This window comes from Anomalospiza imberbis, chromosome 5 (assembly GCF_031753505.1).
Source record: "Anomalospiza imberbis isolate Cuckoo-Finch-1a 21T00152 chromosome 5, ASM3175350v1, whole genome shotgun sequence".
NCBI lineage: Eukaryota > Metazoa > Chordata > Aves > Passeriformes > Viduidae > Anomalospiza > Anomalospiza imberbis.
In genome coordinates this window covers 61,217,228-61,237,190 of record NC_089685.1, presented here as the reverse complement: position 1 = coordinate 61,237,190, position 19,963 = coordinate 61,217,228, and the positions used below count along the sequence as shown (strand labels likewise).

The following is a 19,963-nucleotide window of genomic DNA, read 5'->3' as shown; positions in this document are numbered from 1 at the left end:
GCCTTATCATTTTGCTTATACAGCCTTCCCTCTGATCTCCTAATCTCTAGAGCAGGGCTGATCTCACCCACACTTAGAATGTAAAAGGGACATGTTCCAGTCAGCTGCTCAGGTCTCGTCTCTGATCACCAGAAATAGGCAGCACCTTATCAGAAGCATCTAAGATAGGATAACCAGCCCTTTAGGTAGGTCTGTATGTCTCATCAGCTACAGAACTAGCCAAATACCACTGGAAATTGCATTCTGCATTTTAAAGGGCTACATGCAAACAAGCATAGTCCCACTCCAAGGTCTGTCACCACCAACCCTCTACTGCAAAGGCTGAAAGCACATGAACCCAAGGAGAGTATGTCTTCTCCCATGAGCAAAAGCAAGAAGTTGTCCGAGTATCTTCTGTTGTAGTGTCACATCAATGCTTTTCTTATGACACAAAGCAAGGAGAACAACAGAGAGATGGGACGTAACCCAAGATGAAGTCACTTGGCTCATGTCCCACTGAAGTGCTGGTTGTGAGGGGGAGGCTCATTCCTGTCTCAAGCCCACCTGAGCCCATCAGCTGGTTACACGAGGGAAGCAAGCCCAAGAAGATAAAGAAAAGCTTGCTCATTAGTCAGCCCCAAATGGTGTTTAGCCATCTACGTAACTCTGATGGGAGAAGGGGCATGCAAGATGCTCCTGCACCACACCCGATAACAGAGCCCCAGGTAGATTCCCCCCCACACTGCCTGTACCTCTCCTTATGTGCCTAGTCACTCACAGAGGAGGCACCTCCCAAAAGGTACAACATATTTTTGTGCTGAGGGATAGTTACTTACAGCCTCCACCTCCTCTCGGTTCCCTCCCCACACCCCAAAGGAAAGCATGAAGGATGACACAGACGAATCTAGGTGAGTACAACTAACTTCTCTCCTCCTCCACCTCATCATTCAGTCATTCTTCTCCCCTGGTGGGAGACAGACAGGAGGGTGCTCCCCCCACACCCACTCACAACAAACCTCTCTCAATAAAGTAAACCCGTCCCAAGCCTAAATATTAGGCTGAACCTACAGAAAATGAAGCTCAAGGGGCTTCCATCCAAAAAGCACCCCTTTTATTTACAGTATTGCATTCACTCATAGGCACAGAGCAAGGGATGTGTGCCTGTGCCCAGTCATTCCTGCTGTGTCCTTAGGGCTGCCTGATCCCCCGCTCCTGTCCTCACCAGTGGGTAACCACCAGTAAGGCAAGGCAAGCCTGGGGAGGACAAGCCATGGGGACAGCCACCAGCAGCCCAAGTTGTGCTGGTAGGAACAGGGAGAAACGGTGCCTGTATATACAGTGGAGAACACTGCTCCACTTCCCCCTGCTGAGCTACAGTTTCTACCCCTTCCTTATCTTTGTGGGGCACTGGGAGGAGGGAAGGACTGGTAACCTTAGTGTCCTCCAGATGAGATGTTCACACAACCACAGGCCAGACCTGCATCCTATTCTCCCCACTCCTAATGGGACTATGAGTAATAGGCTGGATGTGCAGTGTGGGCACTGACACATTTTGGATCTGCTCCTGATCTTTGCTACTGGGACCAGTGTTGCATCAAGCAGGGGGGCTGCCTGGGGGAAGGAGCTCCTCACTTCTGCAAGGTAAACCTGCTTCTTGTGATCTGAGAGATGTTTGTGCCCAGGAGAATTGTCTAGGTGGCTATTGCTGAATTATTTCCATTTAGGGAAAATCTGGGAATCTGTCTTCATGCACAGACCTAACTTCTAACTTGGAACAAAGAGTGGGCTTCCACAGTTCTGTCTTTACTTGGAGCAAAATTATGAGGAGTGTGGAATGATACCCATAAGAGCTCTATCTAACAGTCACTGCTGCCACCTAGGCGAGGCTTTAAAGTCTCAGGATCTGAGATGCTGCAGAAGAGCACTAAGGTATGGCCTATGGCAAGTACAGAAAGACCAGTTTTCAGACAACTCAGTACAGCCCCAACCAATTCTCTGCACACCAAGACCTTTTCCCTATCTGAGTGGGAGGCAAAGCACAGCTGTACGGGGCAGGACCCCTCCTGCTTGGCTGCACCCCTGTGTGAGAGCCAGAAACATGCTGGCTATCCCAGCAGCAGTATTTCTTCCTAAGTGGGGTCCTGCTCCATTCCTGTGTGCTACAAAGATGGTGTCAGCAAGAGGCTTTGCACTATTGTAAAGAAACAGAGGAACAAAGGAAGGTTCAGCAGGATCTGAGGAGCAAAACTGTCTTTCTTCTCCTCCTGCTCTGGGTGAAACGACGAAGCTCCCCTCTCCCCCTCGAACCAGCCCAGCTGGGGTTGAAGGCTCTCAGGGCTCTCTAGAAGCCCACCTCCTCCATCCTTCCTCCTACAGGCACTGTATCTGGGCCCAGAGACTGGGCATGGCTCCCCTCCTGCCTCATCAAACACTGGTCTAGGAAGAGCAATGACTAGCAGGACATACAAGCGAGGGGAATCACCGTTCACCTCAATCCAAGGGGGCTGAGGAAGGACTGAATTTCAGGGCACCACCCCTCTGCTCTGCTCAGTCTCTTGCTGTAACCTACAGACGTACCTGTGATTTCTGATTGTACCTGCAAATCTTCCTTTTTTCCTTCCCATGTTTTCTTCTTGTTCTCCCCTCCTCTTCAATACCACTTCTCCCAAACCCTCTAAAAATAAAGCACCCCTCCCTCACTAGCATGTGGCAGGGAAAAGCCACCTTGTCTTTACATGGAGGATGCTTCTGTCCTCCAAGCCCCTCCTCACACTCTCGAATGCTGACTCCAACATCATTCTCCTCCCTGAGCCACCAGGTGCTCCAAACCAATTTGGATGCTCCCACATCTACTCCAGCCTTGAGCAATATCATCTCTTCTAGAAAGATCTCCGGTCCCTCTCATTTCTTCTGTTCTGCCTACAACACCCTTTCCCCTGCCCTGCCAGTGCCATAGCTCCTCTCCTATCCACAAGACAGACTCTGCCCTCTGTAACAATGCAGAGGAAGAGGAGGAAAGGAGGGACCTTCCTGTCAAAATGCAGATTTTGGAAAAATTTGGTTCTGGCAGGTAGCTTGGTGGGAGAGGAGAAGGAATAGGTGATGGGGAAACCTTTTTTCCTTTTTTTTTTTTTTGCCTTTTTTAAAAACAATAAATAAAAACAGATGACCCAGAAGGCTGGAGCATAGCTGAGAGCCACCTCTTGTACCACTATGCACGTGTCTTGTTTGTGCCTCGGCTTTCTGCCGGCAGTGGGAACGGGGGCAGAAGGGAAAGGGGAAGGGAAAGGGGCATCGGTGGCTCAGTAGTTCTGCGTTTGGTACCCCTGTGTCTCGGTGTCGAAAGCATCTGCTGGAGGGGGCTGCTGGTACGTCCCCACCGCATCTGTAGCATCCTCCTCGTTCGTGTAGGGAGCATAAGGCATGCCGGAGTCCTGGCTTGGGTCCATGTAGTCCTGGGAGAAGAGGGCCGAATCGGCACCCAGCTGGAAACGCTGATACGCCAGGAATGCCTGGCCCACCTTTAAGGGAGGAGGTGGAGGGAAGAGATGGGAAGCAGAGAGAGAAGAGGAAAAAGAGGAGGAACGTACCGAAAAAGAGAAACAAACAAAAGTGGGGTTAGTAGTGGTTATGGATTAGTGTGCAAGGCCCACCTGGCAGATCGCCGGTGAAACACCCCATGAGCATGGAAGTCCACACTCTCCCACAGAAAGCACGAGCCCACAAGGAAAGAGGAGGACTGGGCAGGGGTGGCTGCGAAACCACCTGGCTGTGTGCAGCCTGCCAAGGCTCCCTGCTTTCTCTGGGATGTTCAGGGCACTTCCTGTCTGCCAGTGGGGTTTCACCAACATCTTGTGGGTGGCAGAGGCTCAGTTGGCACTGGTTATCCCAGTCAGCCCCTCCTGGCTGTGGGAACGCAATCTGCCTTGGCAACACCAGAGGGCTCAGCTGCTGGGCTGCGTGTACGAGGCCATTCGACTTGTAAAGGCCAGTAAGGAGAGCAGGATTTGACACCAAGTACTGAGGTAGAGGTCAACCCCTGAAACACCTTCACCAGTCAACATGTGCAAGGTGTAGCACAGACCTTGGGAAGGAGCTGCAGGAAGCAAGGCAGCTTCTTCCCAGACCAGGGGACAGTTAACAAGCAAACTGCTGTGTCCTGCCTCAGACACCTTTTGGTGGACTGCGGGAGCCTGGGCACAGGGTTCAGCAGGCATGGCTCATTGTCCCAGAGCATCCCTGAGAGAGGTGAACAGTCTAGCAAGTGATGGGGGAGAGGTTTTTGGGGAATGAGGTCTGGGAAGAAATGGAAGAGATAAAATAGTGGGGGCAGAAGGCATCTCCTGTCTGAAGTATTAGGTCTGAGCAGTCATCAAAAAAAGGCACAGTGGTGTTACATAGCATTAGTTAGGGTACGGGTGAGGGAGAGAAGGGAGCAGAAGAGGAGAAGAAATTGCCAGTTCCAACTCTCCAGAGGGAGATGCCCCATTCAATGGACAACCCCACTCCAATTCAATGGCCATGTCTTCCCATCCCATGCCCTGCAGTGACCACACACACATAGTCAGGGCATTGGAACCAGCTCTGCTCAGTGACCTCCTCCAGCTGCATCCCTCCACCCCTTCCCCCAAATTCTCCCATCAGCAAGGGGCACTAAGGCAGCAAGGATGGGGAGTTAGGGAACAGGGTATTGTATTCCTCCTGAAAATTAATGTCTCTGAGTCTCCGGAAAGCCAGAAATGCGAGGAAGCCCTGTGAGGAGAGAGAGGGTTGTGGGAAGGAGAATCAGTAATGTAGAGCAAATCAGAGTGTTTGACTGAAAAAAAAACCCCCAAAAAAACCCCAAGGAACCAGGGGAAGAGGATGCCTTTTTGGCCACTTGCAAGACTGTGCATGAGAGAAGATCATTGCAGGTGATGGCACCTCCAAAAGTGTCCTGAGGGATCCCTTGCAAAAACCCTGCTCCTTATCTCACTTTCTGATGGAGCTTGCAAGGGGCTTTTGGCAGCACTCAAGTGCAGGACACAGCTCATAAAGGGAACACACACTGCTGTCCCTCAATCCTGCCCAGTGTCACCGCGCCAAGGGTGGTGATAGCACAACCCTTTGCAGCCCCTCTTCCTCTTTGACAGCTCCGTGGTCTTACGGCACCTTTCCTATCTGGTCCTTGCCCAACATCAGGGCCTGTAGGAAGAGCAGAAGATAAAGCCACAAGGGCTTATGCATGGAGACAAGGTTAAAATGCTTTCCTGCTTGGCACTATCCTGTCACTTCAGAAAAAAATCACTCGTGCTTGGTTCTCTCAGAGGCAGGAAGAAGTCATCAGAGATATTTATATTTCACCCAACAGTTTTTCCAGGAAACTAGCAGTAAAGAACTGCTGGGGAAAGGGCAGCCTTAAGAGAGCACTATAACCTTCCAAAAAGGCGACCCTGTGAGATAGCACTCCACTGGTGGGTGCAGAATCCAGAAGAACAATGATGACCTCTTGTATGATGGGGGCAAAGGTGGGAGGGAGATGGGTGCAACCCCTGGCCTGCAGCTCCCTTCTCTGTTTAGTGTCTGTAAGGTGAAAATGCTGTAGAAGTCCTCTGACTCACAGATAAAACAGTAACAGGTTCTCCAGAGAGGTGGTGGATGCCCCATCCCAGCAAACATTCAATGTCAGATTGAACTGGTCTCTGAGCCACCTGATCTAGTTTAACCTCTCCCTGCTCTTTGCAGGGGGGTTGGACTAGATGGCCTTTAAAAGTCCCTTCCAACCCAAGTTATTGTATGATTCTATGACAATGATGGCTGGGGAGCTGGCTTGTCCAAGGTCATATTAAAGGTCTGTTGAGAACACTTCTTACTGGGATATGGGATTCTCTTAACCATTATGTTTATTAGTGCTCTAAAACCTTCTTCCACGTAAGTTTTTGAGTCCCTGTTTCCCAAGTTTACTTCCTGACCACCTCCTCTCTTGCTTTCCTTCTCAGAAGCCATGTGAACTGCGATCCCAGGGGCCCCACTCTTACTCAGTCTCCTTTCATTCCCCACAAGATGATACAGCACAGAGGACATTTAATCCAACATCATGGCTACTGTACTCACCCAGGTAAAGATGGAGAAGAACGAGAACGTGATGGCTGCTCGGGCTGCATCCCCTCCCTCATTCAGTGGGTTGTCCTCTGGTTTCGAAGCTTGCCACTGGTTGGTCAGAAAGCAGAAGCCAACGAACCAGAGGAATGCCCAAAAGGCTGGGATGGACCACCACCGGCATGCCAAAGGGAAGGACAAAGACAACAAGAAGATATGTGTGAGCATAACATATACATATTATATTTCTCTGGAAATGTCAACCCTCTGAGACCCACCACTATGTTGCAGACTGGGCCAAACTGACTGCTCAGCCAGTCTGAGCCCAAGTGAGCTGGCAGGCTCCCTGACAGCAAATTGTCAAGGTGACAAAGAGGTGTCTGCAGAGAGCACCTCAGGAGAGTTCATTTGCTTGTGTTTGGATTGATCATAGGACTTGCATTTGGCCTTGGGAGGCAGCCTGAAGGGCTTCCAGTACCAGAGCAATCACCTGGGCTCTATGAAACAGCCACTGCTTCACAATCCTGTCCTGCAAGGACAAGCAAAGAGCAATTCCTTCCATGAGAGCTGCAAAAGAGTGGGAAGCAGCTGGTCTGCAGTTACACAGAGACCGGCTTGTGCTCAGGACAGAACAGCTCAGGGACTCACATCAAGGAAAAGTGCTGAAAGAGCATTAACATGCTGTGCCCCCAGGAAAGGGGTGAAGGTAGGAGGTCCCACCCCACGCTCTGCCAAGCACAGGAAGACACCTGGCAGTGAGGGAAATGGGCATTCCAAAGCAACAGAAAAACAGGACACAATCCTTCCCCTTCTCTTGTCAGCTGTACATAGGATTGCTAGGCAAGGGGCTAACTGAAAGAACTTGCAAGTCCAAAGTCCTTAGCAAATCCAGGTGGTTCACCTGATCCTGCCCTCACTCTGTTCCTGGCCTCTTTGACATACTCCGGGGAGAGCCTGACATTGAGCAGTTTGCCTGAATGGCTGGAATAAGCCAGTGGGGCCAAAGGGCAGGAGGCTCACCCGAGACGCCGATGTCCGAGAGCACTGCCTTCTTGCGGTCCTTGACGCTGCTGATCTGCGGGAAGTAGGCATCCAGAGCCAGGTAAAGAAGGCAGCTGAGGAAGGCGAGGACACCCACGGTAATGCCATAGTTGCAGGCATTGTGATTGCGGTTGAAAATGCAGTGCTCTTCTACCTCATCCATGCGGTTCACGTACCCTTCATTGACAATGGAGCCGAACACCACGATAGAGAACACCTGGTGGGGAGGGAGGCCGGAGACACATCAGGGCAAGCCCCATCTCTCTGGACCAGGACAAAGGAGCAGAGCTCTGCAGGGGACAGACACCCTTCACCAGCACCTTTCTGCTCTGCTGAACTCCTGCCTTGCCTGGGTTGTAACCACAGGAACATGGTCTCATTTTATTTCTGAGGATTAACTTATAATAGGACATTTTTAGATTGAACCTTTTTATCCATCTGACCTAAAGCGATGCAAAGCAGTTACAGTCTGGAGTAAGGGTGGCTTCCCACAGACACACAGGGAGGTGACATGGAGTGTAAATTGGGATATGGTTTTGGTGCGGGTGCCTGCATACAATGGCTTCAAGTAGTGGAAATCCTCTTAGTCTGCACTTACTCTCCCACTCACTCCTTTCTCTTCAAGAGATTAACTGTTTTTAATATTCATCTGTTCACTGATTTTATCTTTCAGGCTACTACGCTCTTTTCCCCATCCACCCTCCCACAATCCACAGCCCTGCTTGCTCTGCGGCTCCATTCTGCTGGGCTTCCATTCTCCCTATTTCCCCACACCACATACCTCCCTCCACCAGTTTTCCATCAGCCCACTCCATGACACCACCTATACTTCTGTCCACCCACCCATATGCCAACACCTTCCAACCTTCCCCACAGACTTCAGGGGCCAAACATCCCTACTCCAGGTCCACTTGTCAGGGCCACTTTGAGTCCTCCCTACCTGTAACCACCACTGCCATTGCATGTTATTTTAAATCAGGCAGCATTAAGGATGAGTCCAGGTAGAAATGCCCTAATCCGCAGTTGCTGGTCTAATCTTTGCTCATGGGCTTAGCCTTTGCCGCCTGCCACAAGGCTGTCCCTCTTTGACACAGCAAGTTCACCAAAGCAGAGAGCTATTTACAGCAGCCCCAGTCCTGCACCTTGCATCTCAAATAAACAGCTTCCCCTTCCCTACAGAAGAAAGAGAGGAATATTAAGGCAGCATGTACAGATTTTTCCTTGCAGAGCATCTGGAGACCCTCACTAGGAACAGCTGACTGGATGCTGCCTGCAAGAAGAGCCTCAGGGAAATGGGAATGGGACCTCAAGCATGGGATAAAATTATATATGAAGTGCACTAGGACATCACCAGGGTACTCTGCCAGCCTGGGAGATGTCTGCACAACAAGGCTTGGCACCTTTGAAATCACCCTCCCATCCCCAAGAAGTAGCACACCAGAAGATGAGGAGGCCAAGTCTCCTGTAGGAAGGGGAGCTAGGTCTGAGTGTTTGCCTGGTCAGGACCCCAGTTCCACTTAACCCAAACAAGCACCAGAAGACAACCCAGAAAGCAAAGAAGCAGCTTTGTTGAGTGCGGGGAAAATGGTTGATTAATGCCAGCCCAATACACCACCTATTACCAGTGAGGTTGGATACCTGAGATCCAAAGCACAGACCTCTGCTGCTTGGCAAGTGGCATCAAGATCCAGAGGAAAAGCCTTACTCAGAGCCCCCCAACAGCCTTGGGCAGATACTCAACATCAACCACATTTCACCTGCCAAACTCTAACAAATATCCACTGACACCAATATTATTTTTTCACCTCAACTCTCATAATTGGGTCACACTTGGGTTGTTGAAATTGGGTGTATCACACTAGAGCAAACTAAAAAAAGCTGGAAGCTGGTGTTCCTAAGCGTAGGAGCTATATGGGTTCTCTGAAAATCATAAGAGCTTTTTAAGTTTAGAAGTAAAATAACCAATTTCTCCTCCTCCTCCTCCTCCTCCTTCTTCTTGCAAATTGAGATTGATCATATTTTGCAGAAATTGCCCATGAAAATTAAATAAGAATTTCTTCTGTTAGAAGCAAAGATTTAGTCCTCAAATTTTCAGCCTGAATGGTTTGGAAAGCAGCTAAATTGCAGACAATTACAGCCAGGCTCTTTCAGTGGGATGTCTCACACACCTTCACAACAGGCTGGGCTGGCAGATCTGCTTAGGGTCATTGGCAATAACACCCTGCTCCTCTGACCCAAGGGAGAGCTGACAGACTCCTGAAGTGACATCCCAGTGTGAGGCTGTGACCAGCACTGATGCTGACACCTGAAGTACCAACCTCCATCCATATATTGAGCTTACAAAGCAGGTGCCCTGTTTTCTGCAGCATTAGACAGAAGGCTTATCTTCTCTTTGGAAGATGAGGAACAGCCTCTGAAGTAGCATAGTCTGGTGTTCAGTTTTGGTTTAGGACTCAAAAGTAGTAAAATGTTGTTCCCCTGTGTAAGACGAACCCCTGCAATGAGCTCTATTGTGAGTCTCCGCTTACTCATTTGGGATGAATGAACTTTTTAATGGTGTCTCCCCAGAGACACATCTGTGGAGATACATCCTGATACACATCTCCTCTCTTCTCCTACCTTTGGGTTTGCTGCTGGGCTGGACAGAATAATTTCTTTTTGCATTTGCTCTTTCATACCTTTTTATACTGCCACATCATAAAGGCACAGCTCAGAGTCACAAGACTAGAGGAACATCTCCCTCTCCCTAATTTTCAAGCAGAGGAGGCATTACTAACTTCCTTTCTCCACCTGCAGGCAAGATGCCAGACTTCTCTCCTATGAAGAGAAACCTGTCTCACAGCCTGGAGGTGCTCAAGGTATGATTTACAGGCAAGCATTTGATTTCAGATGATCTTAGGAGTTCTCTGGGGAGATTCCACTAAGCCTATTCTCACTTGTGAGCAGAGTAAGACACTGTGGATACTTATCTTCTCTGTCCTGAAAAAAGCCATCCCAAAGTACTCTTTGTCCTTAGGAAAGCTTTCTATGGACCAAAGCACACTAGCTTATGAGATGTCTCCTTCTCTCTGTGTTTTCCTGACCATTGACATCAGCTCTGATCCATGCTCCACTCCCTGGCATTGTAGAGAGGGCAAAGAGAGGGCAAAGAGAGGGCATGCTCCCTTTGCCAGCCTGTCACCATCCTGATGGCACAGCAAAACGCTGTGAGGACCCACTGTGCACAGAAGCCTTGAGCTGGGCTGGATTACATTGACTGGGCAAGAATGGGCAGGCTCAAACCAGAGACTCCAGGCAGAGATGGACAGCAAAAGAGCCAACTGCTGCTGCTGCTGCTGCTGACAGGCAACAGCACCTCTTTCATTCCCATGATGTCCGTACCTGGAAACTGTTGTGACAAACAATTTTCTAAAAAAAAATCACAGTTATGAGCTTAGATCTTGCAGCCTTTAGAAGAAACAGTTACACACTTCATCCATGCAGCTATTCCTTGTTGGTAAGGGAGCAGCTGGGTGGAAGCTCACTGACATGGCAAGTCATCTTAGAAAGAGCAAATATATTTTATTTCCTTGATTTCACAATCCATGCCCTGCAAGATGATCCAAGCAGCAGATGCAGAATGAATGACTGCTTAGATAACAAAAAAAGCACCAAGTTTTCAAGGATGAAGTGTTGACGTTCCTGCTCCCATCACATCTGCAGCACTTGTAAGGAAATACCAGTGACCACCAGCACTGGCACAAGCCTCTTACTGCTGCTTGTGTCTTCTCCCCCCATTTGGCACTTGCTGCACAAAGCCTTGCCTACGACCACTGATGAAGTGGCCCAAAATACACATCCAGCTGCAAAGAGAAGGCAAGGACAAGATGGCAGGAGTCTTCTCCTGACTGAGCAATGAGATACAGGCAAGTGGCTTGTCTGCAGGCTAACAGGAGGCCTCCCGAGGCTCCCAAATGCAGCCCATCCTTCCACTCTGCAGAGGGAGATCACCAGTCACTTTCTAATGCTTGGTAATGAAAACCAGCCAACCATCCCCAGCTTTGTGCACTTAAGCTGCCTCATTTTTTCAGCAAGGCTGCTTAAGTCAGTTAACAGACTTGAACTAACTAGATTTTTAGGTTGAGAGGGTTTCTTTAAGCCTCCAAGAGCAACATTAATTGGGCAGGTGTGCGGCCTGTCTGGAGGTACTCACTTAATAAGCAGTAATATATTTGGCTACACTCAAAAAAGGGACAGAAAAGATCACTTGGAAAAGATCTGACCAACTCAGCCCTGCTGCTGGGACTGGGCTTTGCTCTACTTCACTGCTCCTCACCCACCACGTCAACATAGGTTGTTGTAATCATTTTCCTCAATTCCTGTTTTCATCCAAGAGTTTTGAGGACACCAAGTGCAGCCAGAGCCAGGTGCATTGCAAAGCTGACACAGGCAGAGAAATATGCCAAGAGACACAGCAAAATGAACTTAATGCTTAGCACTGCGGGGAGGACACAGAGAAGCTGAGAGTTTTCCTCTCCTCGTTTCTCAAGGGGCTCATGCTGACCATTACAAGCACGTAAAGGCTCATTACAGTCAGAAAAGTGCAAACCAGGCAAAATTCTGCATCTTGTCATAAAACACCTTTTTTGTTCCCCCTTGGTAAACTAGGTGATCTGATTTTGCCAAAGGCAAAGGTGAAAGATGAGAAGGGATCTCCAGTCCCTCCCCACTGTAGGCTCAACCCTGCAGAAAGCCAGGCAAAACCTCCTGAGCATCATGTGAGGTGCTTTCCACCATGCTGCCCATCCCCAGCCATGCATCAGATGCTCCTGAGCATCATGTGATGGATGCAAAGCACGGCCAGCCTCTGGCAGTGCGCTAGGATTTTCCTGTACCTCATCCCAGGACTCTGTCATGCTGACTTCATCCCCAAGATCCCCATGATGGCTGTGGTGGGGATGAGGCTGAAGAGGGTTTCTGCTGAGCTGCCCGCTTGGGCTCACTGCAATGCCCTCCAGTCACGGCCTCTGTCGCACTGTGTGCTGCCTCTCCCTCTCACATACCCCCTTTTTTATTCTGTTATTGAGAGGAAATTGTTTGATGACATAATATTCCTCGTGGGACTTTAAATCAAATCCCCCTCTGGCAGAACAAAGCCATAACTTCTTCTGAGTTTGATCTGGTAATGACCAGGAATAAATCTGTTTAAAAGAAAGCAAGAGCAGGAGATGGTGCAAATGATAAACTGGCAGAGATTATCTGGCTTTCATTTTCATTCAGCCACTTGCAAATGGAGTCTCTGGAAAGCTTTGGAGTGCCCTGCACAGACATGGAATATAATTATTATGATTATTATTATTGTCATTAAATCTACTTGTATTTAGTTCATTTTGAAGAAAACACATGCAGCTTTTGAGATGCATGGGACTGACAGCTTGGAAACAGGCGGCCTCTATTTATTCCCCCCAGTCAGCACCACGCAGGCAGCAAACAACTCCTGCCCACAGTCTCGACAGTCTGAGCCTCGTGCAGGTGCTGGAGGAGGCCAGCCTCCCTGGACCCCATTTCCCTGAACATGGGACAGGAGAAAAGCATGGGTATGCCAGCACTTCCCTCCCAGCTCACCCTCCCTGGCCATCAGCCAAGTGGCACCAGCTCCCCAGCCAGGGCTGATCCGGAGCAGGTGACTGAAGGGAGAAAGGCTCCACATCCCTAATTCCTGCCATGGGATCTAGGACACACTTTCCTGGCTTTTTTTTCACACATGGTTTGGCAGCTGACTGCCTGGCCATTAACCCTTCTGCCTCCCACCAGACCTATGCTCAGGTCTCATGCACTTCCCATGGTTAATCAGCATCTTCTGTCCCACAACTGCTGGTGACAGCCCTCCACAATCACATGTCCATGGCAGTATCCAGGTTTTTCTGTGCTTTCTAGATGGTCCCTACATTGCTGTGCCACTGGTCAGCGAAGTGGCTGCCCAAAAGATGCATCTTTTTTCCAGACAAAAAGCTCAGTTTTCTTTCTAGCAACACATCTCTCCCTCCTTGGCTTGGCTGTGCCAGCATTGGCAGAGAACTGCATGCCATGCCACCTGCAGTGCCTGCTCCTCTTGCAACCACGCGGGTCTTCTCTGCTGCCTTGTTATGCACAAATATTTGCACTAGCCATGTCCCATCACCATGCAGCTCCTCTGCTTCTCCCCGGTATGCCTCTCATGTTTTGAAACAGAAGATTACATATGTTTGTATGGTTGTCTTATTTTCTGCCCATGTTTCTGGCTTTGGTCCCTATTGCTACTTAGATTTTTATCTGGAAATATCATTAATGAGAGATTTGCTTCTGCTTCAAGATCCTTCCTGGAAATGCTGTGCTGGAAACAACACAACCTGCTGTATCCAACCTGAACCACTGAGCAACTGTGCATATCTGTTGTGCATCTTGTGACACAGCCTTTCACCCACTCTTAATGACAGCGAAACCCCAAAAATCCTTTTGAAGCTGACCAAGGCAAGGGCAGCCCATGAAGAACTGTCCCTAGGGCTTGACTGAGAGCATGTGCTTTGAACCGCCGTGTTCCTTTCATCTGCACCAATTTACCTCCCAAGCAAGCAGCCAGTGAGCATGGGGGCTGCTGCAAAAATGGAGTGGAGGAGCAGAGGCAGAAAGCATGAGCTATGGGTCAGGAACATGGGCAAGATCTCAGCTAAATTAACGGTGAACAGAAAGAAGGTGGGAACCCAGCTGCAGCTGGTTTTAGACTAACAATGCCTCCAGGCTTTAAGACTCAGTTTAACTTCCATTGCAAGCCCCTACTACATGTCCTTAGGAAGAGACAAGTGGTGCTGTAAGCCAAGCAGGAGTGTGGCAAGCCAGGGACCTGCTGGCAAGGCAGGAGATGGGGCTCTCTGCCATGTTGTGGCTAGCTCCCATCCTCCAGCTTTCGGGTGCCAGCCTCTCATGGGGAAGCCAGGAATGTGGTTCCTGTCCTTCACCTGTCTTGTCTGCTCAGCTGGAGCTGCTTGGGATGTGCTGTGCCTGTAGACACAGGGGACAGCCCTTCCTGTACCAGTTCAAATGTTCTGGATGCACCTGTCAGCCAGAGGACATGGTGGCAACAGCAGCAAGTGATAGAAAATGAGACTGAGTGCCTCTTCTCACTGAACCTCCCTTTGGAGGGGCAGCGTCCTTGGTGTCAGAGTGGGACTCGGCACCTCAACCTATGTGACAAGTTTTAACGGGCTGCTTTGTCTGTGCAGCTCTGGTTAGAAATACTCTTACTCAAGCCCACGTCAAAGCAAGCTGGGCCTGCTTCCAAAAACTGAGTTACTTTTGCCTTGTTAGGCTTTTACATCGAGCAGCACTTCGGTTTCTCCAGCAAGCAGGTTTCCAAGCAGACAGGAGCACCTGGAACAACCTGTTTCTATTAGCATTTTACTTATTTATGGCGCCAGCGCTATGTCCAACGCCTGCGGGCTGCAGAGGAGCCACCCAGCTCCCCTGCACCGGCTGTGGAGAGCACTGCTGCACTGCCCTGTGGGTCAGGACACAGTGGGAACACGTAGGGATGTGCTTACACTTGCCTGCTTTATTTCAAGAACAATCCTGGAGCTGTGCAGCCCTAGCTCGGTGTGGGTCACCCAATGTCACTTGATCCAGCTGTAGCACCAATAGCTCCAGCTTCTGGGCCACCTAAACATCCAAACCTGACATGAGAACCCCACAGAGCCACCACTGATCACCAGCACACAACACCAGGCAACCAGGCAACCTTTCTGTAGGGAGACACTCTGCTCTGCTCTGCCTGCTGACCTCCAAAGCACCCACGAAACCTGAGCTGCCCAACAACACTGTTGTGGTGGACAGATGTTCCAGAATTGCTAAACTCTTTCCACAGTTTAGCATTCTCCTTGTCAAACTTATCCTATCTCCTCTTCAGCAAGGAGCAACATAAATAATCTTTGGTCATCCCATCTGTTCTTAATCCTGCAGTTCTCCCTGGAGACTTGCTGCTGCCTCAATTGGGCTGCAAACTCCCCGGGCAGGAGCCAGTTTTGGTGCCTGTTGGTAAAAAGTCATATGCACCTCTGTGGCATCATGAAGTCTGCTAACAGGCAGCATGACCCAAGCACAAGGTCACTGCCTAAGGAAGCGATCATGAGAATTTCTGCTCAGTGAAAGCTCATCACGTGAAACTGGCCAAAAGGAGCCTCCAGCTTGCCCTGGAGAGATAATGGACCGTTCATGCCATGAGTAGGATAAAGGCAAATGAGATCTCAGGAGATGACAGGCAAAACACTTCCAGTGTGTGCAAAAGCATGTGAAAGGAAGGATTCTCAGAGAGACCACAAGGAGGGAAAGCCCTTGGCCACCACAAGAGTTTGGCTCATAGAGCCTGGCATGAGAAAGTCTAAGTATGGGTGCAATCACAGTTTACAAATACACAGGGGAAAACACCAGGGACAGAAAAGCACCGTTTCAACTGAAGGGCAAAAGATCACAAAAGTAAACGGATACCAAACAGATTTACAATGGAAAGCCTATGACCAGTGGAACCATGGAACCCTCTCTCAGAGGAAGTGAGAAGGGAAGAAAACCACAAACTAGTCTTTTTTCAGAAAAGCTTATCCAATTTATGGAAGGGGCCATAAAGGATCTGATGCTTTTGACAGCTTGAGAGAGGATTTCACTGCCGACAGGGACCCCTCTTGGTCTCAAGTTTAAAGAAAAGACCAAAACTACAAGTATTTGGGATGAGCTTTTGGTTCCCCTGCTTTTTAAAAAAGAGATGCTCAGGAGGACAAGACAGTGGAAAAGCAGGAGAAGGAAGGCATAGCCTTCCACCTTGATGGCCATATCATCCTCCCTTGCTGAACTGCTGACCTGAAGTATCTCCAGCTTCTGCAGAAGAACTTTAATTTCCAGAGCCAAGTGAAGTGCCTGAGGTAAATCCCATCCTGTCCTCTGTCAAGGTCAGATGGGCAGGGAGAAATAGCGTGGGGTCCCAAGGAGATGCTGCTCTGTAGAAAGTGCTTCTTGCCAGGGCAGACCTTGCAGAGCACAGAAATGAGCTCAGCAATCAAGCCAACAGTACCTGAGATACTCTGAAGCAGATTAGGTGCCTAATTAAAAAATGTATTTCTTGTTCTCTCTCCCTCACCTGGCGCCTCTGGGAAGCCAAAATCCTGCAGTGCTTGGATGAAGGGGAAAAAAAACCCACCAGACTGAGAGGCAGACAGAGAAAGATAAAATTCTGCCACAGAGATTAGCGATGGGAAAGCCTTTGTAGGTCACACCACGTCCATCATCCCTGGGCACACAGGCTGGCTCCGCTCCAGCCCCCCCAGGGGCGGGGGGCACGCGTTCCCCCTTGCCTGGCACCCAGCAGCAGCCCCGGCACAGCCAACCCGCTCCCAGCGTGATGTGCTGTACTGTAAACAAGCTCAGGCAGATGGACAGACAGACAGAATGCCCGTATTAATCAAGTCCTCAGCTGTTCTAGGGCTCTCCAGCCACCCTCCGAGTCACCCGGAGGGGATATCACACACCCACCCGGTTGGGAAGGCAAGGGCTGCCTCTCCACCACCACCAGCAAACCAGGCCACCTTCCCTTTTCCTCCTTGATTCCACCTGGCATTGCTTTTATTTTATTTTCCCAAAGCCAGCCTGCCGCTTTGCCTCCCAGCTCCCATGCGCATGTGCCTCCCCTGCGCTCTCTCCCTGCCCTCCCTTCTCCGCTGCCGGCTCAGACCTCAATCTCTCCCCCGCCAGCTCGCTGCTGCGGCTCTCGCTCCCTTAATCCCAATGACCTTCTTGAACAAACGCGCCAGCCCCATGGGCAGCCATGGATCAGCGTCACGGGAAGAGGGAGAAACCTTCCCATGACACCCCCGCTAGGCTCCTCTTTCCCCCTGCCCCATGAATTACTAAAAGGAAAACCTTACAGGGAAAGCAGGTTGGGGGGCTGAGAGGATAAGGGTAAAACGCAGAGCAACATCCAGCCCCCACAGCCCCTTCAACTCAGCCCAGCACGGCCTGAGCCCAGCACCTTCTGACCCACAGGGAAGCAATTCCAGCACTGCAGCATCCCCCCTCCCGGGCTCCCCCTGTCACCCCACATGCTGCTGGCTCCCTGCATCCACCATAAACACACAGGCATGGAGGAGTGAGAAGACATCCCACCCTGGAAACCACCAGAGACGGAGACAGGGTCATGGTCCAACGTGACTCACCCTTTCCCTCCATACACAAGAAAGCCCAAGCCAGCCTGCTCTCACCCTACATGGGCCTGCCCTCACACACAGATATATGTGCATTCAGCTGTACATCTATGTGCATGTATACGTGTGGATATACCTGGAGGTTTATACATACAGAGATATATAAACCCAGAGACAGATCCCTACATCCAAACATATATATAACAGAGACACAGCCATAAATGCTATGGAAGCATATACGTGCATATCTCTGGGTACAGATGCAGGCTGTGTGCAGACATATTGATGGACACATGCATATTATATATATGTGGATACATGCGCATACACATGCATATATAAACCAGATATTAATAATAAGTATGTAATACATAGCAGCATATGATGGTAACATGTAACAACATATAATGGTATATAACATACAGCGTAATGATTTTACATGTGTGTGTGTGTGTGTGTGTGTATGCAGGTGTGCAGGGAGGTCAGGGTCGGGGCCGGTGGCAGCCGCCCGCCCCGGGGGGAGGCCCGCGCCCCCCGCAGCCCGGCGGGCCGCCCCCCGCCCCGGTGCCGGTGCTGCCCGCGGGGGCAGCGGGGCCTTACCCAGGAGACGAACCGCAGGATGGTCTGCGGCTGCCGGATGAAGGCCTGCGGGTCGAAGGCGCCGCCGGCTTTCCCCGCTCCGAAGGCGCCCCCGTCCATGGCGGCGCGGGGGTGGGCGGGAGGCAGGCGGGGGGCTCGGCGGGCGGTGCCGGGCTGCGCCGAGCCGAGCCGGGCTGCGCCGAGCCGCGCCGAGCCGAGCCGTGCCTGGCAGCCCGGCGGCGACGAGCCGCGCGCGCCCGCCCACGGGGACGCGCCGCGCCGGGAGCGCGCAGCCACCCCTTCCCCCCGCCCCGCCGCCGCCGCCGCCCGCGGCACATGGCGGGGACAAACGCGGGGCCGTGGGGCTGCAGGGTGCGGGGGGTGCCCGGGGTGCGGGCACTGCGGGGCTGGCAGCACCTCCCGGTACTAAGGCAGGCCACCCCAGAGCCCCGGGGGCGGCATGGGGGCGATGCCGCTCCTGGGTTCTGTGGGGCCCTGCAGGGCCAGCCCCCCGCCCACCCACACCCTCTGCTCGGCCCTAGTGGGGCTGCGTCCAGTCCTGGACTCACAAGTAGGAGACAAAGAGCCGCCGGAGAGGGTCCCACAGAGGCCACAAAGATAATTTGGGGTCTGGAGCGTCTCTTAGGCGGAGAGACTGCAGGAGCTGGGCATGTTTAGTCTGGAGAACAGAAGACTGAGAGGGATCTCATTAATGCATATAAATATCTCAAAGGTGGGTGGATGTGCCAGACGCTTTTCAGTGGTGCCCAGCAGAGCACCACTAAGCTAAAACACGAGAAATTTCACTTCAACGTGAGGAAGAACTTCTTTACGTTCAAGGTGGCAGAGGCACTGGAACAGGCTGCCCAAGGAGGTCATGGAGCCTCCAGCTCTCGACACACCTGGGTGCCTTCCCATGTCACCCGCTCCAGGTGTCCCTGCCAGAGGACTAGGTGATCTCCAGAGGTCACTTCCAGCCCTAGCAACTCTGTCATTCTGGGATGCAGCCCCACAGAGGCCCCCACAGAGGGGTAAGGCTGGGCCCATGGGCACAACTCACTGTCCCTCACCAGATGCCTGCCCCGGACAAAGATGCTCAGTGAGCCTCAGGATCACTCTGCGGCAAAGACTGGGGCTCTCATTTCCAGCACCCACCACCCTACCCCCACTGTGTCCTGGGAGAGGGTGGGAAAAGGCCCTCTGAGAACATGGGGAGACCAGATTTTGGGGAGACCCCCCGACTCTAGGAGGCAGAGGCTGCAAGATACACGGCTGGCACTCCAGAGGCTGCAGCCTTGAGAGTAACTTGGGCTTCTCCATTGCCCAGATTACCACCGTGGCCACTGGCCCAGCCAGGAAGGGATGTGTGGGGAGAAGCCTTCCAGCCTTAGGGGCAATTCCAGCCCTTTGGCCCATGCCTGTTGGGCAGAGTAGCTGCATACCAGTGGTCTGCTGGCTGCTGCAGAGTCCCTGATAATCTGAAATGGAAAGCAAGCCCTTGGGTTGTGACATGGCTCCCTAAGCTCAGCGGTGGAAGCCAAAAATGTACAAGAGCTAAAGGTGAATGTACGAGGGAGATGGAGGAGCATTTACAGCCAACCCATGGGCTCCCATTGGGAGTTCCAAAAAACGAGCAGCCATTCCTCACCTTTTGTGGGGCTCCTTTTGAGGGGCAGGTTGGTGGTAGAAGATGGACATTCCTCCATCACATCCAGCCACAAAATCCTAGAATGGTTTGGGCTGGAAGGGACCTTAAAGGTTATCTAGTCCAAACCTCTCTGCAATGAGCATCTTCAACTAGATCAGCCTGCTCAGAGCCCTGTCCAACCTGACTTTGGATCTTTCCAGAGATGTTTTGTGCTGTTTTAGGAAGATGAGCTGCAGTGCCAGCACAGCTGGATCCTTAGCTCTCCAGTTCATTCTGGCTGCAGGAATCTCCTCACGGTGTTGTGTCAAACACATCCTTATTTGGCAGGCGCAGGAGATCCTGAGGGCAAACTCTGGGTGCCCCATGTGCAGGAGGCTCCAAACCACCCAGCTCTGGGTTCCACTTTGCCTTGAGTTTGCATCCCCTTTCGTACCACAAG

The 19,963-nt window shown here is 51.2% G+C and overlaps 1 protein-coding gene across 2 annotated transcripts; it reads right to left on the bottom strand.

Moving 5' to 3' along the window:
- Window positions 1-3,158: 3,158 nt before the first annotated feature.
- On the bottom strand, window positions 3,159-18,139 carry SYNGR1 (synaptogyrin 1). 2 transcript variants are annotated; one of them, XM_068191256.1, is made up of 4 exons: window positions 17,898-18,139; window positions 7,078-7,315; window positions 6,073-6,218; window positions 3,159-3,500 (listed from the first exon to the last, which is right to left on the bottom strand). In XM_068191256.1, exons 1-4 carry the CDS (start codon window positions 17,994-17,996, stop codon window positions 3,282-3,284), a joined length of 702 nt encoding a protein of 233 aa, XP_068047357.1. In that variant the 5' UTR covers window positions 17,997-18,139; the 3' UTR covers window positions 3,159-3,281. The 2 variants fall into 2 exon arrangements, with proteins under 2 accessions (XP_068047357.1, XP_068047356.1); XM_068191255.1 differs by lacking the exon at window positions 3,159-3,500 and adding an exon at window positions 4,502-4,731 and having other exon boundaries at window positions 17,898-18,133.
- Between the last annotated feature and the right edge of the window lie 1,824 nt (window positions 18,140-19,963).

Coding starts and splice junctions, on each gene's coding strand:
- SYNGR1 (XM_068191256.1), bottom strand. CDS start 17,996: ATGGACGGGGGCGCCTTCGGAGCGGGGAAAGCCGGCGGCGCCTTCGAC. Junction 7,316..17,897: donor TCCTGCGGTTCGTCTCCTGG/GTAAGGCCCCGC, acceptor CCTCCCCACCAG/GTGTTCTCTATCGTGGTGTT. Junction 3,501..6,072: donor TCTTCTCCATCTTTACCTGG/GTGAGTACAGTA, acceptor CCTCCCTTAAAG/GTGGGCCAGGCATTCCTGGC.